At 39.6% G+C, this 27,136-nt stretch overlaps 1 protein-coding gene across 2 annotated transcripts; it reads left to right on the forward strand.

The window, feature by feature from the left end:
- Positions 1-338: 338 nt before the first annotated feature.
- fgf22 (fibroblast growth factor 22) lies at positions 339-25,796 on the forward strand. Of its 2 annotated transcripts, XM_017406941.3 has the most exons (4): positions 339-686; positions 815-1,545; positions 21,807-21,910; positions 23,281-25,796. In XM_017406941.3, the coding sequence occupies exons 2-4, from the start codon at positions 1,173-1,175 to the stop codon at positions 23,473-23,475; spliced, it is 672 nt and encodes a 223-aa protein (XP_017262430.1). In that variant the 5' UTR covers positions 339-686; positions 815-1,172; the 3' UTR covers positions 23,476-25,796. The 2 variants fall into 2 exon arrangements, with proteins under 2 accessions (XP_017262430.1, XP_017262431.1); XM_017406942.3 differs by lacking the exon at positions 339-686 and having other exon boundaries at positions 722-1,545.
- The last annotated feature ends 1,340 nt before the right edge of the window (positions 25,797-27,136 follow it).

Consider the following 27,136-nt stretch of genomic DNA (forward strand, 5'->3'; position numbering starts at 1 on the left):
AGCTCGACAAGACACTAATGGAGTTGAGTTGACGGAGTTACAAAATGTTTCACATGAAGAATCAGAGGTCATGAGACAGGAAGGGAATCTGAGTTTCTCCAGGTGTCTGTAACCTACAATAAGGCAAAATGCTTATTTCTTATATAATAAATGTCACTACAAGAGAACGTAAAGGGCATAGGTGCAAACTTTCTCATTCTCTTGAAACTGCAGTGAAAGAGTGCAGTGGCCCCAGTTTTTTCCAGCCCCTCTCCTTTCACCCCCTTGATACTGACCCTGCCCAGGATAAAGTGCAGGACAGCTCAGTCGGTGCCTGCACAGAGGAGATGACTGACTGAGTGACTGCACACAGCAGAGTGTGAGGCCGTTCACTCCCTGCTTGGCTGCGCCGCGCTAGCTTACACACACTCGCTGGCTGCCGCTCACTCAGACACACACAAGACACACTCTTGCTGCCTCCCTCTATCTGTCTGTCGCGAACACTCACCGGCTCTCTCCCTCCCATACTCGCTCACTGCCTTTCTCTTTTTTTCCTCAGTATCACACACTCGCAGACACACACACCCACACACACACATGCAGAGTCAGTCACCACCAATCCTCATTCAACTCCCTCTCAGCCACGGGTCAGCAGCTCAGACAGGCAACTTGTTCCTATCCAGCTGGAAAGAGCAGAGCATCGCAAGGTGCACACACACACACACACACACACACACACACACACACACACATACAGAAACACACACACACTTATCCATTTAGTCTCACACAGACAAAAAAACAAACAACTTGTGTTTATCCTAACACCTCCCAGGATTTTCTCTGTGGATCAGTGAAGAAGACTTCAGTCCAAGGAGGAGGACAGCAGGAGGTAACAAGGGAGCAGTATCAAGAAGAAACTTCTTAAAAAGTGGACTTAATGAAAGAGCAGACTAACTGAACTGAAAACTAAAGATGACAACAGAGGAAACTTTGTCAGTTTCGATGCTCTAAAAGGGAGGCCTGCTGTGAGCCCAAAGTGGAGACTGGCTCTCAGTGACATCCAGAGGATCTGCTGCAAGCACCGTTCCCCTCCCTTCTCTCTTCAGGACTCCCACCCTCCACAGAGACAACTCTTGATCACCAGCATGCCTACAGCCTGCACAAGGTGCACCTTGGGAGCCTGACCCACCATGTGCAGATGGACGGCGTCCGTGGCTCATCTCTGTCCTGAACCTGTACTTAGCACCACCTTTGCAGTCCCCACTGGGCCCTTCGTCCCGCTGCCCAGTGCAGCCTCTCTTACCCTGATATGCTTCACCTTGCTCCTGGTCACCGCTGGCAGTGCCACGGGGGCCTGTCCTCCTCCTTGTGCAGGGCATGAACCCCTTCAGGTCCTGGGAAGTGGCACGAACTGTTCCTGGACGCTGGAAAGGCACACTCGCAGTTATAATCACTTGGAAGGTGACGTCAGACTGCGGCGACTTTATTCTGCCAACAAGTTCTTTCTCTGCATTGACAAAACAGGAAAGGTGGATGGCACTCGGCGAAAAAACTACCCTGACAGTAAGTGAGCTGGCAAAGCCGGTGAAGTCATGTTGTGTAGCTGAAATGAGTGCCAAGATGCCTTATGACGTTCTCGCTTTTATTTTTATGGCCGAACTTTGTTATCTTCTTGCTTTTATAGCAGTTCATTGGGATCTCCTGTGGTTATATCACAGCTGTGCTATTTGTATTGTGTTTAGAGCCTGAGAGAGGCGTTGCTAAGTGCGAAGGGAATACCCTTGTGAGGATAAAGACTAATGGGACAGCAGACACTGAGGAAAGACATTGAGCATCAGTTGGTGTTGTACGCTGGGCTTTGGGGAGAAAGAAGAACTCTCAGTTTCGCTGGCTATTGGTCTGCTCTGCTGACGGTGTATCAGTCTCAAGTAGCAGGTGTAAACTGAAACATATTTTTTAAGTAATGAAAATCAGATTCATTTTTATCATTGGTCATTCATCCTCACAGTACATGTGTTCAGATAAGTTGGTTCTTCAATTTTGCTGACATTTTACTGTATGGTTCAGACAAGACAACTTTTTTTGTCCTGCTTTATTCTGTGTGAGTGTGAAACTTAGTTTATACACAATCTGTAGGTCAGGGACTCTAATGAAGATCAAAGCTTTTCAGCATGTCCATCAGTGGACATCTTTCAGGTCCTTGATTGAATCAGACAAAGTGACATTGGCCACCATCTGACCTCCCTCTCCATTAGTCACCAGCTGACCAAATTGTTGGATAGCCCTTAGGGACGTTTTTGCCTTTGACGGTAATATTTATGTGTTTGGTTGTTATTACCTTTTTTATACAAGTGGGTGAGTCAGACTTTTTCCATACAGCTACTGGGGTGGGAGGTGGGGGAGGGTAGGTGCAGCTGCTAGGTCCAGCTAACAGGACAGTCCAGTTTGTTACCACTGTTTCACTGAGCTCTAAACTGCAGACGGGGTAAAATTTGTTAACATGTTACCTTTATGGCAAGATCTTCAGAAGACTACAACACGTTAGTGTAAATTCAAGTTAAGATGAATCATTCATGTATAAAGTTGGGATTTTTAGATTTACTCAAAATGAGACTTATTTTTTCATTATAGTTCATGTATGTGTGACAATGTAATACATATCCCCACCCAACTACTGAATGTATTTACCTGACAGAAGTCATGCTGGGGGATAGAAGAAATTTGTCAAAATGTTAAAAAAAAATAAGAAACACTGTGAATTTGATGATGGAGAGGGTGCAGTGACCCTCCATAAAAAAAGGTAGATTTAGGATGTGTAGCTGCACACCGCGATGACCGCAGTGCCAAACAAGCGGTCATGTAGGCTTTGCCTTAAATGAAACAAAATGGGTCTTGTGGTTACTCTGTGGTTGGGCCTCACAATGAAACAAATCTGGTTTGGGGTCTCTGTTTCTGTATTTTTGCTCCCGATCAGACTTAAAGCCTCCTGAGTTTGGCCACACTATAGATTTGGGTAGAAGGGAAAGCAGGAAGTTGTACATATTTAATGACAAATGCACTGACACTAAATCTGAAATATGAAGAAAAGACAGCTATTCTTAGGCATTTATCAATACTATTGATTTTTTTACATCTAATTTAAATACAAATAAAAGGCAACCTTGGAGACATTGTTAGATGACTGGTTTTGCAAAATAATGAAAAATATGGTAGCATTTCATAATATTGCCTGATACGAACCTGGTTATTATGGGGTACGCTCCTGGTACTTACAGAGTATACATACCCGGTATCTACAGGGACCAGGCTATATTATGAAGTGACTTGTTACCATGTGCTTGCAGGGTACATACCTGATATTTAAGGGGTATGTACCCGGTACTTACAGGTTACTCATCAGGTATGTACCCTGTATCCCTTTAGATACCCAATAAATACCAGGTCTGTATCCTATATGTATCAGGTACCCAGTACCAAGTAATCATCTGATGATTACCAGATACATAGCCTGTAAGTATTAGACACATGTACGATAAGTAGCAGGTATGTACCCAGTAAGTATTGGACTTTGTCATGTATTACTACAAAAATATAAATCTCTTTGCCTGCATTATTCTGTTGGAAGATATTGCATTTCCCAGCCCAGTTACATGTTGTGCTCAGCTCAGGATGCTCCTCAGCCTGCCCTGCAGCCTCTACACTCTCTATTACCCCAACAGCTCAGCCTGCTACACCCAGATCCCAGCCCTTTACCCCCACCCCACTCAGTTTTTCCAGCCCCGACTCCCAGCTCCTTCTCAGGTGCAAAAACAGTTGGAATTAGTCAACAGGCTCTCGGCTAATTGAGCTTGGAAAATATTGTATCAATCCCAGTGGAGCGGGGCCATGGAACAGCTGAGGGAAGAGGCGAGAGGGAGAAAGGCTGACTTAGATGGATGGTGGGTTTTAAAGGATTAGAGACCTGGACACTGTTGAAAGGAAAGAGAAAAAAATGTATAGAAAATGATTGTGTTTTTGTTGATTGTTGTTGAGTTAGACTATAAGAGAATTTTTTTTTACATCATTGTATCACTATGGTGCTTAAATCATTCAATATTCTTTCAATGAAATACTCTTTAAGTTAGAATTAAAGGACAGGGGAGAGGTTTTTATAAAATTTTAAGAGTTCCCAAAAACATGTTTCACTTTGAGAGCACACATGCAATCACAATTTAAAAACCAAACACTAAAGCCTCAGATATTCATTCCTGTGGTTTGTTATTAGTATTGTAAGTTGTAAACCTACCAAACAGTTATCAGAAAGCATTAAACCAGACCTTTGGTCTAAATAAAGATCTGTCTATTCATAACTGCAAGCATCTTTATCATGAGAGTTTCTATAAATAACTTGTTGGAATAGTCACTAGAAGGCACAAAGTACAGTTTTATGGGACTAAAAGGGAGGACTTTAACATATTTTTCTTATGACCTATGGCAAAGCAAAAAAAAAATGATCAAGGGGGAAAAAACACACACCCAAGTGTTTACAAAAGCTACAGAGGCAGGTACGCATCATATCCTGTTCTGGGTCATCGGTCATAGCCAGCTAATTAGATGGTGCTGTGACAACAGCGGCACTGGCACGCCCAACAAGTGCTTCATGATCAATTACAGTACCAAATTCAAGAAAAACACATGAAATCAGACAATTCAAATACAATTCTGTTTATCGTCCGCTTTCTGTTTCACTTCACAGTTTTTTTGGCATGCCGCACTGCAGATAGTTTATGTTGGTGCTTTTGTTTTCATCACTTTTGAAAGAATGGAGTGTTACATTTTGGGTGTCAAACACTTGTGCAGCTCCTTTGTGGTGTCACCCTTTCGGAAATAAGATCACTTACCACACAGCTACAGCTGCAGGAGTCACTGTGGTCACTCTGCAGCTTTCCTCTGCCTCAGCAGCACTGCGCCTCTCACAGCCAGGGTGTGTTGGATTTACCAGTTTCCCCATGTACCACAACACGCTCCCGTTTGATCTGAGAGTTTTCCGACTTCTTGAGTGTATTTGACTTGGAATTAAACCCTGGAGAAAAAAGAAAATCTTCCACCTCGCTAATTTATGTTGTGGAAATTATTCAAACGTGAAGACAGGGGAAGCTGTCAATCAGAATGGGAGAGACTGACGTGAATCTGACCATCATTAAAGAGAGACAGGAATGCTACAAACAGATGACTCTGTCCATCTTCAGTTAAAGGCACAGACAGACTGGTTGACTCCAACAGTTTATCTTAATGTTTAAAAAAAATGTTTATGACGAGTAGATGACTGTCAACTACTACCATCCGTAATTTTAACTCAGTTTCTGTAATTATGACTGTATTTTGGCCAGTCTGTGCTTGCTAAGGTCAATTAGCTGTGGAGGCCATCTTGAACTGAGTTAAGACAAACGTATAACTGGTTGTATATGTACATCCAATAACTGCTTTCTGAGAGTTTCATTAAAATCCTTCCAGTTCATGATATATTTTGCTACCATGACAGACAAATGAACACACATACACATAAAGAAGAAAACCTAGATCAGAAATACATTTGCAAAGATCTTTTTCGGAAGAGAATAAAATGTTCATTTCATGTCCTGTAGATACAGATCTTGTTACATTGTTAGTATCATGATGTGAAGACACATGGAAGACATTGTTTTTATCTAAGTTAAAGGGACATACAATTGTGAAAGGAGGCCTACACACAAGCTTGCTTTCTTAAATCCCTTAAACACTTCTCTGTTCATCATTCAATCTCTTGTGTTATCTATAGACTGCACTTTGGGATTGATGGCATTCACAAAGCAAAGCAATCCACATTACTAAATGTTCCATGCTCCCTGCCATTTCAAAGGCGTAAGGAAGTTTACCCTGGCCGGACCTTTTTTCATCCTCATCATAATTCATCATTAATTCTGGTGGAACTCAGAAGAGAACTGGATCAGCTGCACCAGCACAGCCTAAAGTGGGAAGCACCTGGCTGAAGGAACTGCTTTGGTGTTTTTGAATCCGGAGAATACACATGTTAATGAGGCTTGGAGACGGACTGGGACGGGCCCTGTTCTGTATTGAGTTGGAAATTAAAGGCTAGAGGAGTGCTGGAGCGTTTCCCGTTGCTCATTAGGCATGAAGGTTTCCTCTGGGTTGTCTCAACTGTGAGGGGATTCGTAGACCTTTTGGATGCCAGCAGGAGGGTAAAATCTCACCAACTTAACTGTTTATTAAAGGTCCTTAAGGCCATACCTCTACAGGGACAGAAACTAAAAAACTGTCTGACACCTGTTGCTCTTATGATGAGAAGTGAAGCATTAATTGGAAGTACATTTTATTGAAAGTCTTTACTCAAATGCATGTAAGATATCTTTCCTGGGAACTTTGCAGGACAAGAGTGTCAGTGTCAGTCTAATTAGTAGGACATCCCTGGTCTCTGCCAACAGGCAATTTATAGCTTCAATGGGGTCTAGAAATGTAGCAATTAGTAGCTACCAAGCTTTGGCAGTGTGGCTCTGGCTCCTATCTTGGATTTAATGGGTTCATCAGCAGGTTTATAGAGTCTGACTTTGGCTCTGGCAGCTAGGTCTCTTCTAATATCACATAGCTCTGAACATCTTGTTGGTGTGAAGGCAACACAAAGACTTCCCAGTCCTAGCATTGATCCTTGGTGTTTGCACTGACATTAAAGTTTGTTTTAAGCTGACAATAACTTTTAAAAAATGGTTTATTTTGAAGGTCAGACAGCAATTGGAATGTGCAGTTAGAAAGACTGCAGTCTTACTTTCTAAATATAAATTGGGCCAAAAAAAACAAGTATGCCTCTAACTTTCAGCCTTTTCCCAGGAGCAGACGTTGTATTCTGTCCAAAAACGACTGCCTTGATGATTTAGGTGCTTTAAACACCAAAGTAACGAGCAACAGTAGAGCAAGGCAACTCTGAGCACAGTCACAGCCAAGCAGTAACCGTTCTAACAGCTTACTTTATCAATGTGTGTGGTGCTTTTTTGAATTAGATGTAAAATGTATATTTACGGTAACTAGATCACTTAGGCAGGCTTAACCCTACACATCCTGCACCACAGATCAGAAGTATTCTTGAATGAGTGAGCAGCTCACATTCAGCTATACATTTTGGTCACACAAACACAAGGGCATCCTATAGAGACTGTGGAAAATAGGTCACACCTCAATCCTTCCAATAAAAGCTCCTTCATACTCCATAAGAAGTCACAAAATTGGCTTTCATTCATGCGGTTCGTGACAAAAATGGTTTCATTTTGTTCTTGTAGCAGCTTCGTCCACAGCTTCTCGGCACAAGGCCCTGGCCAAGCCTTTTCTCACAGGGGTTTGTGCCAAGTATTGGGGGATTGGTCAGAAGTTGTTGTGGGCATGTTTACATGGACACGTTAAGGGACACGTTCCCTTTGGTCGCCCACTCTGGTTCAATGCCAAATTGTGTGTACTGTCTCAGTCTGTTTAATAAAATTTGTCAGGTCTCTGTAAGGGAAACAAAAATCTGTACAAGGACAGGAAAGTTAAGAAGCCAGTGCGAAGAAACCTTTTTTGATGCTGTAGGAGGAAGGAGGAGCTTCTCGGGAGTTCTGAGCCAAGTGTCTCGTGGACTAAGAAAGGTGTGTGCGAAAATAAATGTCTCGCAACCATGTGACCAATTTCTTTTTATGTATGGAGTGTGACGAAGCCTTAAGTCCATTCACCTCCCTGCTTGAACCAAGCCAAACATCATGACTTGGAAGGGTTTTAAACGGTGGCTTGGAAATAAAAAACTTGAACATGGCTTTTGTAAATACAGGTGGGGTGAACACTGTTATGCAAGGATAAAAGTGTGAGTTTTAACCTTAAATTAAAGGCAGTTTGGGATTGGGAATGCAATGCACCTGTAACCCACCCTGTACATTTTGATCCATAACAACAAGCATTGAAAGGCAGTAAAACCTGACTCTAACAGGTAACTTTTTTGTTTAGTCTTTAACCCCCCCCCCCCCCACACACACACACACACACACCTTAAAAAATTTGACTTTTTAAAGACTTTAATCCATGTCAGAAACATAAACTAACCCAAGCTGCCTGTCAGCCTGCGATGCTAAACAGACAATCAAGCCAAATGTGTGGCTGTGTGTAACAGGGAATCTCACATTTACTTCATCTTTCTGAACTCACTGATAAATAAAGAACCTGAAATGCAGGTTTTAAAAAGTTCTAGGCAGGTAAAAACAATAACTGAAGGGAACAGTGAAGCCTCAAAGTCTGAAAGGCTGTAATGCTGTGATAGCCACAGAGGGAGAAACATGAAGCCATTGCAGAGAAAACCTGCAGTTCCTCTAATGATCGCTTGTGGTTGGCTCTAAAAGGGCATCCGTCTGTTAGAATAGCTAATGTTAGTGCTGAAAAAAAAATCATGCTTAAAGTGGAACTGAAATGATGGTTAGATATATAGTTACTCAATGGTGGATTTGGTTCGCACTGTTGCCTTGTAGAGAGAAGGTCTTGGGTTCTACTCCCAGCTGTGGCCTTTCTGCATGGAAGTTACATGTTCTGGCTGTACATATGGGGGTACAGTACAAAAGGATGCACACTAGGTTAACTGGGGACCCTAAATTATATGTGTGACTGTTTGTCTCTATAAATCCTTGTTATGAACAACCGACCTGTCTTTTCACTCGATCATCACTGAAGATTGGCACCAGCTCTCCACAACCTTAAATAGCTGCAATTTATGGTTGCCATGAGTTTTTTTCTTTAATGCAGTACTGTGCAAAAACTTTGAGTCATCCTTCTTTATGTATTTATTTTTTGCTTTAATAGACCAAAATTTCGATCAATATTTCTTCACACTTTCTGAGACTCCCCTGAATTTACTTTGACTGGGTTTTATGTACTTTCAGTCAACTATTTTTCAGAGGACAAGTTTTTGTTTGTTTAGGCCGCTTAACTCTGACCAACAAATCATTTGGACAAAGAAAAACAAAACATTTTAACTCAATTGATGGAGAAGAATTGTGTTGTATAACAGATATAAGAGTTGTATATATATATATATATATATATATATATATATATATATATATATATATATATATATATATATATATATATATATAAAAGGAAACTTAGCAAAGAACCAGTTTTAAATAGGATCTTTGTAAATTTTGTTATTGGCAGCCTGAGTTTAATTTATATATATATTAAAAAAACAAATAAAATAACACAGCTTGACACATAGCTACAAGAAAGTGATTCCCAAAGAGCCATTAGCTCAAAACTTGTCATACAGTAGATGATGAACTGAAGAATGATGCATCTCACAGGTCCTGTGTCAGATCTTTGCTGAATTTGTTTATTTCTTAAAAACATAACTTTCAGATACCCTTCATCTGCTGTAGATAGATGTTGTTGGGTTTGACGCTTTTTCTTTTGTGCAAAACTTTGAAAGACCTTCCGAAAACCTGGAGAACTACTGATCAGGACCACTTTTTCACTGTCAGTGTTTGTTTAAGCTACAGACTTTGTCCTAGCAAGTCAGGGTGACCTTAACTATTTCAGGGTGCAACTCTAAAGTTTATGATTATAGTTCTAAGTCAAGTGAAAACTATTCCATTTTGTGTTGTTATTTACTAGAGCATGTTCTTATAATGTATTTACAACAATGCTATTGATTTACCTTTTTTATTTACTGAACTGATTAACATTAATCCAGATAATAATAATATTAATAATTATTTGGTTTATTTTGTACACCTTCCGAATATCTAGGTGTAAGTTTATTATTATCGCTTGCTGCCATAAAAGGCAGGTGATAACGTACTGTACTGGGGAGCATGTTTGCTTGTAAGTCTTTTAGCAAAATATCTCAGAACCACTGGACATATTTTACTGAAACTTCCGGAAAGCAATCATTAGATGAACATCTACAACAAATTAACTTTAATAGACTTAACCTGATTCAAGATAGCTGCCACAGCTAATCAACCTTAGCAAACACTAAAGAGGTTATAAAATGTTACTGATATTGGGCTGTAACTTGGTGTGGTAGTAGCTGAAAGTCATCGGCATCACATAGACCAAGTGCTAACAGGCCTCAAGCAATCTTTGCTTTAAACGTTGCCATTAACTGTTGGCGTTAACCCTGTCTGTCTGTTAGGAAATCATATCATGAACCACAGAACAGATTTTAATCAAACTTTTGAAGTACCTCTGGAGTGTAAAGAAAAGGTGAGGGCTTACAGCCGGCAGAAACCTGTGCTTTCTTTGCTCCCATTGATGACTTTTACACATGCTTACCTCATGATTTAAAACTCTGACCATATTTAATATGCTTTTCTGACATATGTGTGAGAGAAAATGAGGAACAGCCAGTCTGTTGCAGGCCCAGGCATACCAGCAGTCGTCTGAACGGCGTTACATAAACCCAACAATACCTGCTTTTTATCTCTTGAGGCCATTTCACTAAATGAACATGAGCAGGATGTGAGCATCATGTCAGGGCTCTGTGAGTGTGCGTGCACATCCAAAACGCATGTGTCTGTGTTTATACTTGTGCCATTGTGGGACCCTAAACTGAAAAAGATGTGAATTTCTGTTCTCTAATGGCTAATATGAAGCAGGCCTTTCTGTGTGCTCTGTTCAGGCACATACGTGTTAGTGTGTTTGCATGCACGCTGACATGTGCAAGCTTGTGTTTACATGGGTGTTTTTCTCATCTGGCAGGCCTTGCTCCTCATTACAACTCAGAGGGTGGCACGAAGCAGTGACAGGGGCGAGGCAGTGCAGTCTACGCTGCACATCAGACCTCTGAGATCATTCTTCTTAGTTTTAAACTCAACAGTTTCTGTGTTGTTCTTCCTGTGCTTTTTTTTGTTACTTTGCACCTACAATGGAATGATTCTGAAAGAATAGAAAGTGGCTGTCAGAGCAGGAGTTCTACTGCTGCAGTCATCCATACCCGCACAGGCGCTCTGTCTCTCCTGCTGTCTCCATTTCCCTCTTTCCTCCCCTGGAGTGGATAGGATTGGGGTCAGCGCCCTTTGGCCAGTGGAGCAAATGACAGCTTTGACAGGACCCTGATTTCACTCTGTGCCTTCTGTCAACTCCTGGACGCCCATCTCATTTTAATAATGTAAATATGGGGCAAGGTCAGGCCACAGAGACTATTCTTTGTCTAGGTGCTCAGTCACTGGAAACTCACTGCACAGCTGAGCCACACACACACTTAAAGTCAGGGGTGAATTAACTCAGATTTGGTTTGTGTTTTGTCTGCTGTTAAATACTCATAAAGCCCTGCCATGACTGACAGAAAGAAACAAACTCCACAAGTGCAATAAACAAAGTTTAACGTTGAATTCGCATTTAAGCAGACTGATAGTCCAAACAGGGATTTTCTGTGAGTTTTCATGTCATATGGTCATGGTTATTAGAAGTAGAGCTAGTATGAATGTGACTTTAAGTGCAATAACATTAACTGCTGCTTAGGTCTGCCTCCAAAAACAGACTTACATTCAAAAAGATTCTGCTTCCACCATGAAAAACTCAGTCATCAGAACCTGCAGCTAAATTCACTCTTCTAATAACTGTCCATACAATAGATTATAACCGCAATTAAATACATGTCAAGTGTTTTTTTTCTGTTCATATTTAAAATTTTGCTCTCAAGCTTCAGTTCTGTCCAAACTCAAACATTTCTGATGCCAAAATGTAGGAAACATTCAAATGTCATCATTGTCACTTGCCTATATGGTGGGTATACTCATGTTTTTAATACTCTAAATTGTTTCTGTAACTTTTGAGGTCACGGTCCAAAAAACACAATTACTATTTTAGCCTCAGACACAAAGATGCATTTTACTGGATTAATCAGCATCTTCAAGTTTATTCCTCCTTCTCAAACTTCATCTGTGCCAAACTTGTTGAAATTTGGAAGGTTTTTCCCATGGAAGATGGTAACAATTTGCTCAGGCCTCGGAGAACGTTGTGACTAACCAAGTGTCTGTGTTGCAATCTGTGAAATCCAGAATATTACACAATCATTTCAGCTTTGGGCTTATTTTGGTCAAAAAAATAAATAAAAATCCAATAAATATTTGTTTGCTGATTGATCCTGTATTTTATGTAGTATATATTTTATCTAAATAACAGGAAAGAGACTAACAAATATTGTTGCATTTGCTCCAAACTCAGTTTGAAGTGGATCCTACTATCCTAAGTGGCCCTCCCCAATACAGAAAAAAAAAAAAAAAGTAGAAGTTGTGAGTCACAAAGCTCTCGGCTAGCAGATGTGCTCGTAACTATCTGTGAGGCCTTTGATAGCTTGTTGTCCGCTTGTTATAGATGTGATGCATGATTTGGAGGCACTTTGCTCTCCCTCCTTGATTAAAGAAAAGGCCCCTTGGTCGGTAAGACTGTGGCCCCTCAAAACCACACAGGCGCAGATGAGCTGGCAGGGTCCACACGACAGCTTCGTTAACCTTTTTCACCTCTACTATCCCCCCAGCCTTACTACAACAGCCATGTCCCTTAGTCACTTACTTCCTTTAAGTTGTCCTTGTTACATTTTCTTGCTGGCTTGACCCGACTGGGCTTGTAAATTTGAGGTTTGATGAGCAGTGGATCTGATTGAACATCCTGGAGGTCCCTAATGAACTGATTGATGTTTCCCTTACATATAATCACAGCTCAGCATGACCAAGAACGCCTGTATTCAGTGATATAATAACCAGAGAGGACATACAGATACCCTCTGGAGTCTCTCTGTGTGGCAGGCCAGACTGCTGGCAAATTTTTTTACATTTTAAATCTGAGGTATTCCTCATGTTTAAGGGTAATTTTTACATTTTAAAACCCTTGTTTGTTGTTTAATTGAAAGGGCGGGCAGTATTTAAAGTTGCTCACACACACTCACAGAGTGTGCACAGTCGTATCCAGATGTGGGGAGTGATTCTGGACTACAGGGTCAGCCTGTCTGGGGATAAATCAGACAGCCTAATCTGTCCTGTGAGGGGATGGGGGGGGTAATTGGTCACATTTGACCCCCCGGCCTCAAGGACTGTGGGAACGCCGACTTTATCTACCAACGGTAATTGACTAATGAAACACTTCCGCAGCACCCTCCACTAGATTGTCATCCACCAGTTGGAATAGGATGAGGCATGTGTGTGTGTGTGTATGTGTGTGTTTGCGTGAGTGTGGCCGGCACAAGTGGCTAAGAGGCGTGCTATGTGCTGGTGAGTGTAGTTTAGAGAAAATGGCAGGATGCGGAACTCCCTGTGGCCATCCACGCAACTTTATCAGCCGCATCAGCCTCTTTCTGCCTGCAGCATAGTCAAACCAGCAGACCACACATTGATGATTGTCTGGTTGACATCACTATTCAATAGGGTTCAAGTGGAAATTATATAATTAAACCAAACCTAACTTTACTATCGACAATTTCTTTTTGTGTGTGACTGACTGATGTAGCCAACAATGTCTACATACTTTCACTCAATCAGTATTAAAGTAGAGTAGGTAAGCATCCTCTTAGGCTCTCTGGTTTAAGCTTTATATGATTATTAGTAAAAATTTCATTGCCATTTTGTGTGATCATTTATCTGGGTGAAGTCCTGCCCACATCGATTGAAAGACAAGAAAACCAGCATGAGGAGAGTAAAACGGGGGGCAGGAGGGCCTTAAGAAAAAAAGGCTAAAGTTACAGTTGTGAGACAATGTCTCTGAGGTCCCATCAAGTGAGCCATTCATAGATGCGGGCCTAGCAGTTTGTGGAGCCAGGCAGACACTCCGATAGAGTGAGGCCCACTGTGGCCTCGTCTTTTTGTCCCAAGCTGACCCCTGCACTCCTGCCTGGCCTCTGCGCCCCTCACCTGGCCTGTCCCATCGCACTGGTAACAGGATACCTGTAATTTGCTCTAATGGCCTTTGAAAGACCTGGCTGGGCTAATCCCTGGAGTGCGTCTCCCAGCAGCACCGTATGAAAAGGTTGGGGGTAACCGGGCCGAGCGCGAGTCCTGAAAGAGGACCAGGCTCTGGATTGCGTGTGAGAGAATGTCACCCCTTGGAGCCGGTGCTGTGGCCGAGGGAGCGCAGGAGTCAGCTTTCAGCAGATCACCACCATGTGGCTTGTTCACAGGCTCAAAAAAAACCAAAAAAACACTGATCCCTGGTGTGTAGAGAAGTAGATCGTCTCCACTTTACACCTCCCAGCATGGCTCAATCTGACAAGAGAGGAAGAATGGGCTCAAAAACCTGCACACAACTTTGGATCACTTTTGAGATTGTTTTCTGTAATTTGTGTGAACAAATTGACATCTGCTCCTAAAAAACAATTAAAAACTAATTGAAACATTGCAGAGCAGCCAGTGAGGAAGTGAAAAGAAACTAGTTGGAGGCCTGACTTCACTTCAGTCAAAGGGATGATGAGGCTGAAAAGTGTATTCAGTAATAATAATAATTGCTGAACAAAAAGCCACTGGTCATTGAATGTGGACTAAAGATGAGCTTAAAAAAAGACAAGGGAAAAATAATCTTATCAGGCTCATCTTCACTGTCATCCCTCCAGAGAATCCAAAGGAATGTGGGAACTGCAAGCGATACTTGGGCAGCGAGGGTCGGCCCACTACCAGTCTTTTCTCTACTGTATTCCTCTTCTTTCTACTTATTTCCTTTTTTTTAAAAGGCTGGGCCACATGCAGGAGAATGTATTCAGACACACCGAGACACACTACACTCATGCAAACCGCTCACCCTGTTTCCTCGGGTTACACTGACCATGGATGACAGCATCTGTGGACGTGTGGACGCAGCGATTACAAAAGTGACAGCATGTTTGGATCTGTGAATCGTCAACGGCGCAGGAAAGCATGAAAAATCCCAGAAAGTGGCGCAAACGTAATCTGTTTTCATATTTACTTTCTAAAAATTCAATTAGATTTTTTTTTTTGATCAAAGCCAAAGTTCCTTGCGCTAAATAACTGTGATCTGAGCTGAATTTTAGAGTAAATTAGGTTCAAGAAACTCTGTTCTGACTTTCAGACATTCAGAACAGAATGAAGCAAGTTGGTCAGCGAGTTGGACTGAATCTGATTCCTCAACTAATCACCTAAATTCACAAACTTAGTGAAACTTTCTCTAATGACTTCTTAAAAAAATATTGTAAAAACAACTAAAGAAATGTTCTGTTGGAACTGTAGGCTTCTTGTTCTGTTTGTTTTCTCTCAGTCTTGCATGCCTTTGCGGGTGTGCAGACACTCCAGCTCTGTGCTCAGAGCAAAAAATATCTCACAGCTGGTGGTAAGGGACAAATAAATCATTCCAGTCCTATGAGAGTTATGATGCATTTCCAGGTGGGAGGAGGTGGGGGGGTCGCAGTTGGGGTTGTGACCCAGGCAAGGGAATAACCAGACTGAGAGAGGGAACCTAAGCACATCAGGGACAGACAGACAGTGGAACTAAACCTAACCCTAACTAGAAGTTATTTCAAAAATGACAATCAAACAAAAGTGTTGCTTCTTAATCAAAAATCAGGACAGTCATGCTGGCCACCGATGTAAGCTGAAAATGTCTGATCCAGGAACACTCATCACTGATCAGTGCATTGCCATTTTAGGTCATCTCCAAGTGTCATGAGAGCAATACAGAACGATGAAACTTATTTTGCACTGTAATCTTCTCGTTATGTCAATACAAATTTAAATTAGTTATCTGAAGCTGATGGAATATTCAAAATGTGATCTTGAGAAAATAAAAGTAAAATTAATAGTAACAAGTTTGGCCTTTCTTGGCTTCCGTACATTCAAACAACAAAAGAAAGTGATTATTTTATCACCATGTATAGAAAATAAAACCTTGAGGCCAGTAGGGAAATTGGAGCTTTTTTGCATTTTTAAAAAGGAAAACCTGAATAAGTTTTGACTTTAAAACGCTGAAGTAAAATTCTTAAGGGGTAAATCTAAGAGAGGCATATATTTTAGACTTTGTATACAACACTGCTTTAATATACAAAAAAATTAAAAATACTAATGTGTTGCATCACCAGAGGAAAACTTTAACTAATTTAGCTTATTTGTTTTAGAACAATTCTTTGTTTGAATAGTTTTATATATATGCAACTGATGTTTGTGAACAATAAATTAAAGTAGCATTTCTGGAAGGAGTTTTAAACTAAGATTTTGTTAATGCTTGAGAATGTATTAGGAATGACTCATCTACTGCCACGAAAACATTTGAACTCATTACCTATAAAACTGACAGAGTTAGAGACATTTTTCTGTTTTCTAAGATGGCATCCATCTTCAATCAGGTTCACTCCAAAAGTTAATCAGTTGTAGATGTACATCTAATGGTTATTAAATAAGAAATAAGAGAAGATGCACGAAGCCAAAAGTTCACAATGAACGAGTAATTGCAGGGAGAATAAAAAGTCTGTTTGCCATCTTCAAAATAAAAGTGTTCGTACTTTTGCTCAAAGACTTCAGATATTCTGTAGAAATTTTAACAAACTGTAGGTGGGGATCTACATGGCACCATGGACATTTATGTTTGCATGTTGGGGCCAGGCACACAGTTAACAAGCTTGTAAATGTTGCAAAACAGACTGACACAGAAACACAAGAACATGGTCACGTTTCAGGCCTCGTTAACCTTCACAAACATGCAGATGTGGAGGATAATAATTTAGACTTTAGCGTCAGAGCGCTTTTGAGATCCTTTTTCAGACACAAAGAGCTGTGTATAAAAGGTTGTTGTGGCTCAGCTGGGAGAACTGTCCGGTTTTAAATGTCATTTTCAAGGAAGCAGTCTACATGATACGACTCACTTCAGACTATTTAAGTCCTGCATATAGAATTCACAAATGATTTTACTTCCATCTAAGCTGCAGTCACAACCCATTGATCATGCTGAAGTCAGCTTTCATGTCAGCCACTCATTGCAGAAATATTCTTGCATCAGTATCATGTGCCATGCAGTGGTCATATCCGGCTTATATAAGCTTTTCCTTTGTTTGTCAGAGACCAGTGAAATTTAAGTGTTTGTATAGGAAAACTGAGAATCAGAGAAAAGGGTATAGAGGAACGCTCTTGTCTCTTTGCCATTTTTAGACTAAGCATTGATCATATCATACTTCCTGTGTGTCCTCTGGGCCACTAAAACAGTGACAGTGATGCATGTGCTGACTCACTTAGATTAAGCAACTGTAGTCATGGTTTTGTTGTCAAGGTGTAAATGTTGGTCTCTGCCCTAAATCAATGCAATGATTGTGCTTTTATGACCTGAAGTGAATGGACAGCATGTAATCTTTATTGTTTGTCTTTGTGGTATTTAGGACTGCAGGTAAAAAATGTTCCCAAGATTTATTTGCACCTCGGGTAGGAAAATAAATTTTAAAAAATCTGTTTCCCAATAAAAGGTATATTTTATTGTTGTTTTTGTTTTTAAACCGTTGCACTTTTCTTCTTTAGGTGAAAGTAAAGTGTGAAGAGAGAGGAGATTTTTGCTTTGTAGACTTTAGATGCTGAAGCTGTGGTATCCATCTCAGTCTTATAAAATTACAATATAATACAAATTTTACCCCACACAATATAATGCATTGTCCATTGTTACTTTGATTAATTTTATTTTAGCCTCAGTGCTGCAGCAGTATTAGTCTTTCCAACAAAACGTCATAAATAAATAAACTTTTAAAGCAACAGTTTTAAAGAAAAATGCATTAGTAACTGCACCAAGAATTGCTTTGACTATAATTACAATTTACACCTTACTTTATTTTTTATTAACTGGGAGTCAAATATTGTCATTTTAAAATAAGACTTGTTTGTCATTGTTTAGTAGATGGTAAATAATTTGTCTCATAGAATATTTATCTCTAGAAAGAGCCAAATGAAAATTATATATTATTACATCATATGATTTCACAAGTTTGTCTTTAGCATTGTTGTAAAATTAAAGGTTCATCAGGCAAGTGGTCCTATCAAAGCATCTTGTAGGGCTTCCCAGGGTGAGGTTTTTCATGGTAAGCTGTCAAGGTGTTTGAAGCTATAGTGGGTGATGCATCCTTTGTCTGGGTGGAAACATAGGCAGCTCTTTTGCCCAGTCCCAGACCCTTTAAGAGGGTCATGGCAGATCAAAGGTGCTGATCACAGCCATTAGGCCTGGCAGCTCAAACCCAACATGAAAAGCTTATTTTTTTTAAAGAAGGCAGAAAGAAAAAAAAAAGAAGAAAAAGAAAAAAACAGGACCCTCTTCATTTAAAAAGCACGCAAACTGTGAAATAATTGAAAAGTTATGTTAATCAAGAGCAGGAGCGCAGCGGGAATGCCAAGATTCCCAGGCTCTGCTCTGGTCGATAACGAAGACATAGAGGGAAATTAAACACTTAAAAAAAACAGTTTGCTAAATGCTGTACTCTTGTTTTTTTGTTTTGTTTTGGCTTGAAATTTGTTTCAAAGGGGGGTATTTTACTACATTTTGTTGGCCCTCTCTCAGAATGCTTGGTAATTAATAAACTCTTGTCCAGGTTTTCACCTCTCAGGTGAACTAACTTGATGGAGGGTCAGCTTTTGGAGGCACCTGCCCCCACCACCTACCAACTTGCAACCAGCACCTTCACTCTGTACTCCCCCTCATGCTTCTCCCTCCTCCCCCACACCATGAATCAGACAAAAGGGAACCCAGTGAGAGTGTCTCTTGCGTTCCTTTCTGGCTTTTTTTTTTTTTTTCTTCCAAGGTCAGAAAAGGCTTGAATGATCTGACGATGGGCTAGCGTCCAAAAAACGGGTGACAGAAAGAAGAGAAAGAGTAAAAAGGAGACCGAGTAAAAGAGTTTTTCTATGCTTTTAAAAATCCCATAGAGGAGAAATAAATGGCAAGTCCACAGTTGACTAGACATGTATAGTGCAGGATTTGCTTGTAATGGCAGCTTGAGCTTATTGACAATCCCAGCCAAAACATGTCAAAGGTTAAGAGATCTTGCCAATTGCAAGTGGGAAGCCAAAAGTGCCTTTTTCTTTTACTCAAAAGGACCCCCAGTTTATACTTGTGCTGCAGAACGAGGCAAAGTGGTGACCTCTGGGTCCATGTGCAAAGAGTTAATTTGTCCTCATTCGTTTTCTCCTTTGTTCTTCATTAATATAATTTGCGTCCAAAAACATTTGAAGCACTTTTTGAATGTAGAAATTTTGGTATTTTCTCTAAACATGTTTTGAATTTTAATAAAAACAAACATAATGCTTATTGATGTAAATAACTGAAAGAACATTTTAACACTAAATTCAAATTGGTAAAAATGTCTTTAAAAGCTAATTACATACCTATTTAAAAATGGAAGAGTTAGAAAGAATGGCCAATTTGAAATATTTTTATTGAATATAAGTTTAATAGCAATACATATGAAACAGTATATTTTTGCCAATTCTAAATTAGCATATGGAATGAACAAATTAAAAAAATTGCAATAAACAAATTTAAAAAACAGAAACAAAGATAAAAGAAACATTGAATTCTTATGATGCCAAACATAAAATGAAAAAAACTTTTAAACTTATTGCTAAACAATTAAAATGAGTTATGAGTCAAAGAGCACAAAATTATGTTAAAGACAAGAAGAAACTGAACCAGAAAGAATTTAGATGGTCTGAATTTGATAAACCACAGATGAGTTTGTAATTGTTTGATTTAACTGAGTGAGACTAGAAACAAGCTGAAGACTACAGGACACCCATTTGTCTAATTTAAGTGATGTTTTTGAGCTGTCTTGTCATTAAAACACTGTTCGATGTCAAAAAGGTTTCAATAATCAATGTGACATTATGCCTTGTAAGAAAATAACAACTGGTGCTAATCAATGTGTGGTCAAACATTAATAACCTGAGTTATTTACTCAGGTATCCTGACTCTAGCATCCTCAAACCTTTTGGATCAACTGGGACAACTGCAAGTTTTAATACAACATCCTGAAGTAGAAAAGGACAGTATTTAAGATGGTATGAGAGAAGTGGTTTGCAAAATGGAAATGAAAATTTGTATGCAATTGCAGTTTCAGGAAAAGAAGATATTTGTAATCTTTCTCATCAAGTTGTAGTCTAAACATTTTATGATCTTTGATCATAGTAGATGCTTAAAGATGAACCAAATATGACTTTTTACATATAAATTCCTGTAGCATCCCAGATGTGACAAACCCTTTGACATCCTGCACCTTAAAACAAACAGCAAATGGTGGCAATTACTGTTGGCACCACTTTTAGGCACCAGTGGTTTTCACTGGCCTAGACTAATTCCCCATAAACCCTTGCAGCGGCACAACCATCAACCGAGCCTCGGCTAATTACTTACGAGTCCCTCGCACGCTCCAGGTGCCACCAGAGCGCACCCGGTGTTTGTAAACACAGCTCATAAAAAAAAAAAAAAAAAAAAATGGCAGCCTTTAAAGTGTTGATGTTTCCTTGGAGGATCAGAGGCAGCACATGAATGATGGGGGTGCAGCTGGGCTCATACCTGGATTGACTAAACTAAAGGCATTCCCGATGTCCCTGCAGCTGTTCCTAAGCCAAGGGAAGGCATCATTTACACATTCCTGTCAGAGAAGAAAGACGCTCAACAGGACTTTGAGTGTATTTACCTTACTCTTCTTTTTTGTAACTCTTTGTACTTCTTTGTGTGGCCAGCTATAGCAGATGATCTCACATTTTAGGCATGACAATGATAATGTTTAGAGTGGGTGGGGGGGTGGCTTAAGATATTCCTAAAGTTTCATGAGCAAAAAATATAAAAGAAAGAAGGAAAGAAAAAGCTTTTGATGATTAAACCAATACATATTTAGTTAATTCAAGTCCCAAATTCTGCCTTGAAGCTCATTTTAAATGATGCATCAATTTGTACATGTAAAATATGATCTGATACTTTAAAGTTTTGCATTAGTGCTGTTTTACAAAAATATGTACTCCTCCAACTAAGGAGAAAGATTTCACCCTCCGATCAGATAGGCAACCGCATCAGGGTGCCATTGAAGGTGTAAGAGGTTGATTGAAGGCTAAAACATGCTATCAAAGAAACCTCTTTATCTCCTACAATTAGCTCCCATTCAGGACTACTGCAATACGCCTGCAGGTCAAGTCAAAAACATCTTCCTGTCATAGCCATGGCAAAGGCTGTGTGCCTTTATTCTGTCAATTTTGTTTGCTGACAAAAAGCAGATCAAGAGAACAACCATGCGGGACTTGTTTGCAATCAGCGCCCAGAGGAAACAATTATCTCACAAGCGTGCCAGATTTTCCATAGTGTTAAGTGGTTTGGAGAGGCCACTTAGGTGGCGAGCAGACATGGGCTTTATGTCCTTTAGTAAACAACACTTGTTATCATCAGGATGAAGTGTCACATCTTGAGCATGAAGGTTTTTATGGATGCATGTAAGAAAGCAGATGTGGAATGTGCAGGTTCAGACTGTATGGGTTTTTTTTTTGTGTGTGTGTGTGTGTGTGTGTGTGCATAAAAAAAGTGTGTATTATAAAATGTCTGGTTTGGCTCATAGATGCATTTATAAAGTTTGTTGGTAAAATAATTTCAAACCTAGTTTATTGAATATGGTAATGTTTCACTTGTTTCAAATGCTCTGAACTTGAGTGCTATACCCTTAAAAGAATCCATGTTGGAGTATGTGATTTATTTTTCCGTTTTGGTCTTTTCCTTGGAGGATATAACTGTCTGGTATCCTAATCACCAATCACTGGTAGAGAAGCTTTTGATGGTAAAACTGACTAAGCTTGATGCCTCTAACTCTTGTCTCCTCTTTTATTTTCCAGGCTTGATGGAAATCCGATCTGTCAGTGTGGGAGTTGTTGCCATCAAATCTGTCAGTAACGGGCTGTATTTAGCTATGTCCAAGAAAGGCACGCTCTTTGGATCTGTGAGTACACAACCTGACAACATTGTTTCTGGGGGTTAAGCCTCTGATAGATGGGATGGAGAGGGTTGGAGAGGTAAACATGTTACGTTAAAGTGAAATTCTCTGCTGTAAAGTCCAGAAAGAGGTCGTCGTGTTGCTATCAATCATGGCTGTACACCTGGGCTACAAATGACAATACCTGCAGCTTGAGCCGGCTTCCTGCACTGTCAAAATAGACAGAGAAAAACATATCAAAGACAAAAAGCCAGCTGTGCTTATTTAAGTCCTTGTATGCCATCGTCGATTGTTATTTTGCAAAGCAAGGCCTGAACTGTGCGGTGGCCAGTTCAAGTACTTACAATTTGGACAAAGAAAAATCAGGGACAAACATTCAGTTAGCAAGTGCAAATAAGAGAAACAGCCTTTGATGCAGAAAACCATCCATGAACACATCTGAAGAATCAGGACTTCACCACACTTTAAAACCTTACATACACTCACCAGCCACTTCAATAGGTCCACCTGTTCAATTGCTTGTTAACACAAACAGCTAATTAGCCAATCACATGGCAGCAACTCAGTGCTTTTATGCATGTAGATGTGGAGAAGTTCAAATTCAGTTTAAAGTTCAACAAGTCATCGTCACTTAGTCTAGATGCCTAAATGCATTGAGCTGCTGCCATGTGATTGGCTGATTAGCTGTTTGTGTTAATAAGCAACCTAATAAAGTGGACCTAATAAAGTGGTTGGTGAGTATACGTTAAAATGAAATGCCAAGAGTAGCACAGAAGCCTTAAAAGTGTCCCGGCACTATCACAGAGAAGATCAGATCTGGAACATAACATCATAATATCTTGTTAGACTGTTTTGACTATCTCATAAGACGCAGTTAGTACCCATATAAAAGTGGCTTAGCTCTAAGGTGAATGTTGAATTAAAAGAATGTCCTTCCAATAAAAAGGCCAGTACAAGATTAGTTTACAACGATCCAGTTGAAGGGAAAGTTCATTGTAAAACCTCTCTTGGAAAACTAGAAAATCCTTTTTCAAAGGGCAAGGAAAGGCTGTTGGTGTCTTCAGACAAAATCCATATTGGGCTAGGGTGGCAGAAAATTTAATTTTGACTATTTATTCAAAAGTGTTTGCAAGTGTGCAGCAAGTATTTTACCTTAAGTTCCTTTAGATCAGAAAGATGAACAATCTAAATTATTTGTTATAAGAAAATGGCACCCTGTTGTATCAACTGCAAACACCTGCAAGCTCCTTTTACTGCAACAGACATTAACCTTTGTGGACTTCGTGGAAGATGGCTCTTGAAACCACAGCAGGAGAATCAGTCTGTAGAGTCTGTTCTAACGTCCCTGATGTGTCCTCTCCCTCCTCTGAGTGCAGGTCAAATACAGCCCAAGCTGCAAGTTTAAAGAGCGCATTGAGGAAAATGGCTACAACACATACGCCTCGCTTCGCTGGAAGCACGGCGGCAGACAGATGTTTGTTTCACTGAACGGACGCGGGAAACCGCGGCGAGGTCACAAGGCTCGACGAAGACACCCATCCACTCACTTCCTGCCGATGCTTCCCTCCTAGGCATCCAAGTCTGAACTTACACGGGCAGCTGCGTGCTTCACCTGCCTCCTCACGCTAGTTGTGACAACAATCTTTATTTGTTTTTTATTTATCCATCTTCTTGTCACATAATTGTACATTTGTTGAAGTCTGTAACATTTTAGAATTAGAATAATGTCTACTTTTAAGTTATTTTCAGCATTCGTTAATGATGTTAATATAATACAATGCAGTCCAAAACAGTAAAACTACATAGTATTCATCTGTACTTGTCAGGTTACAGCTTCTATCAGTGTGTTTGTGCATGTAAATGGTAACTAAAAATGTGCCTGGGTGGCATTTAAGGCTGTAAGAGAACAGAGAAGGGACAACAGTAAAAAGGACTTTTTTGGCTTGGAAGCCATAAAAGTTACTTTACCGATTTATTTGCAAATGACAAAACAAAAGGCAAGTTTGAAATAGCTGCATAGGTAAATCAACAGTTGAGAACACTGGGGTCATATTTTTGACATTTTCAACAAATGGGTTCAATATTACAACTAAAAGCACAAGTAAGCTAATCGGTTTCAAGATTGACTACTTTTTTGGGGCTTATATTCAGCCCTTTCAAAAATAATTTGTCAAAACATCTTAGGCAAATGTCATTTTTTAAATCAAAAGCACTATTTTAAATCTAAGAAAACAACACAGAGAAATCTTTAATTATCTCATATTGGAAATGATCAAATATAGCAGTTAAAATGCATTGAATGCTGCATGTGCAACATAATATCACTCAGTGTACACGTCATGTTACTAAGTAGTTCATTATATAAAGTACCTTTTCATACATTGGTAATACAGTCCAGATTTTTAATACAAAACAAAAAATGTTCTCTATTTCTAAAACTAAATGGGACTTAGAAAGTAAAACCTTAGGAAAGGAGCTTGGCAGACCCTTATGGACGGGTACAGATGATGAAATTTACCTTGATTTCAAGTGGCCATGGATGCATAAACTCCACTATCAAACTTCAGCCCAGTTCTCCAAACTGAGCTCTGTCTGATGGCTGTCTGCTGCAGGTTAGATACTGAATAACTTAAACTATTCCACACAAACCCTCTTCAGAGAAGTCTCAACTAATGTTTGACTAAACTAACTTTAAAGCCTTGTTAAACATGTCACATTTTCCTTAGTTGTATTGGAAAAACTGACTGAACAAGACACAGGACTGCACCTTTGAGTCAAGAATCTCCCTTTTTTCTGAATATGTTTGTAAGAACCCATCAGAAATAAAACTAGTCATTGAGATATAAAGCTGAATTTCCTCAGATCTTCTTTGTATGTTTCAGTATCCTTTTGTCAGTCTTCTACTCAAACCTGGCAACTCATAGGAAACAAGTTAGTTTAATACATACTGCCTCTGTCAAGACTTGCTAACACTAGACATTACAACTGTTGCTAATAGAACATTTAATATATTTAACACTATTTTTACTCTTTACTCTTTTGTGCGAATTTGATGTGTGCTGTTATTGTTGACTTGTTTGTTGAACTGTAAAAAAATAATAATATTTGTATTCAAGACTATTTACTGCACAAACTGTATGGTATTACTACTGGATATTGGTACATTTGTGATACATCTATAACCTACAGCTTTCAGTTCATGGTCAGGTTGTTTATAAAGCAACGTTTTCCAAAAACAGTCTTTGGACCCATTTCAGCTAAGTCATTTGAGTGCCTTGGTCTATGATGGGTTTGGTAAACCTTAACAAAATGTTGATAGTTCATGAGTTACTTACTTATAAAGAAACTTTATCTGAATCCTTTTTAGCGATCTCAACATGATACAGCATCTGTTTTCTGTTATCACTGTTTGTCTTTTTCTGCCTGTGGCACTGACTGTTAAGGGTTTGTAACATCTCCATCGGAGCTCTTTGACATCGTCCCCCTCCTCATCACGATCATGACAAAACTCCCAGCGGGAGAGGTGTTGATGCTGGTGACCTCTTGTCTGATGAAAGGTCTGCGGTTACGAACTGTGCAACATCTTTTCCACACAGCCGAGCTCCGCGGTGGCACAGGAGGCTACGCCGGTCTTTTCAGCGGACAGAAAGGAGAGTCCGGGATGAATAATGGCTGCTCGGGGTGAATAAAGGCCATCCTTTCAGCCTGTCAATATGTGAGCAGACTATGACCGAGTACATGTCCCACAGCCTGCAGTGTGTAAAGTCACACTGTAGTTCAGCTTCGAAGGTCATATGAATATTATTACGGGGAGCTCTGGTCGTGCTGTTGCCACGCAGACGTCTTCATCTACACTGGGGCGTCCTTCTACTGGAGGTGTAATTTTCAACAAATAAAGACTACTTTTACCAAACTGCTTTGCCCTCATTACTGGTTAGTAAATGTTAGCAGAAAGACAAATGAAATTCAAAATCAAGTTCGTTCAGAGCTACAAACGCTCACTGCTAATTTATCTTAGATTGAACATCAGTTAAGAGATTTCACATTTCTCCCTTCAGTAATCAGCACCAAGAATATCATTCTGTCTGCTCAGTAATTAGTTTACAGATCTACAGGGGGGACGGACTGTACAACAGATGACATCTCCTAAAACCAGTAATCTAAAAGTATTTTGATTCAAGAAGTCTAAACACAGATATAGGAGCAGGTGAGTGCTAATTCCTAACTCCATTTTTCCAAATCACATTCTGGCCAGGAATGCAACATAACTTGTTGCATAAACGAGCTGCTGGTGTTGAGAATCATCATTATATTATTTTTATTTCTGTGAGCATATCTTGGATACTGTAATTTTGTGGATTGTGCCACGTTGTATCTGCATTATGAGTATTTCCTTACTTTCAGACTAATACAGGTTAACCTCAAAGCTTAAATAATGTTGAATACTTTCAATCAACATTAAAGTCTATTAATAATAGAAACAAACATAACAGGTTCAAAGACACACAAAAAAGAAGTTCAGTGGCAGTTCATTAGTGAAATTACATGTTGTACTGATGTGAATATGCAAAAAGCAAAAACAAATTATCTACCAACTTCACCAAAAGATTGCTGGCTTCAACCATAAAGCAATGCACAAAATTCTTAAAATAACAATTCTTCAAATATACTCTAAAACAAATATGGATCAGAGGACATATATTTGCTAATAAAGTCTGAACATATATATGTATAGGTTTTGATCACATGAATGATTATTACAGCATACATTTTTACCCCTGACTGACAACCACTGCACCACCTTCCTGATCTGTCAAACCCATGTGTAAGTTGCTTATATGACATTTCGCTTTTTCCCTGTGCATTTTCTAAAATTGTGCTTTATCTCAATTTAATTTTTAGCTAAAAGGTTTGCTTTAATCTTATTTGTCAATTCCAGGAAAACTCAGCCTCACTCCAGAGGGCCAAGTTCAAGCATTTAGAGAACAAATAGCAAACTCAGCGAGAATCCCGATTTTAAAAAATAGCTTTATATATATATATATATATATATATATATATATATATAAGAATGCATCACTTAACATTGCTGTACACTGAATTTTAACTTTACTGGAGCTTTTGAACATATGACCACCATCTGATTATCTGGTGCAGACACACTGAAACCTGCAGGGCACAGAGTAATCTCATTTTCTGCCTGCTCTCTCGATTTACCCCCCCTCTTTGTCT

The sequence above is a fragment of the Kryptolebias marmoratus genome, linkage group LG24 (assembly GCF_001649575.2).
Source record: "Kryptolebias marmoratus isolate JLee-2015 linkage group LG24, ASM164957v2, whole genome shotgun sequence".
Classification (NCBI taxonomy): domain Eukaryota; kingdom Metazoa; phylum Chordata; class Actinopteri; order Cyprinodontiformes; family Rivulidae; genus Kryptolebias; species Kryptolebias marmoratus.

Coding starts and splice junctions, on each gene's coding strand:
- fgf22 (XM_017406941.3), top strand. CDS start 1,173: ATGTGCAGATGGACGGCGTCCGTGGCTCATCTCTGTCCTGAACCTGTA. Junction 1,546..21,806: donor GCGAAAAAACTACCCTGACA/GTAAGTGAGCTG, acceptor TTTATTTTCCAG/GCTTGATGGAAATCCGATCT. Junction 21,911..23,280: donor AAGGCACGCTCTTTGGATCT/GTGAGTACACAA, acceptor CTCTGAGTGCAG/GTCAAATACAGCCCAAGCTG.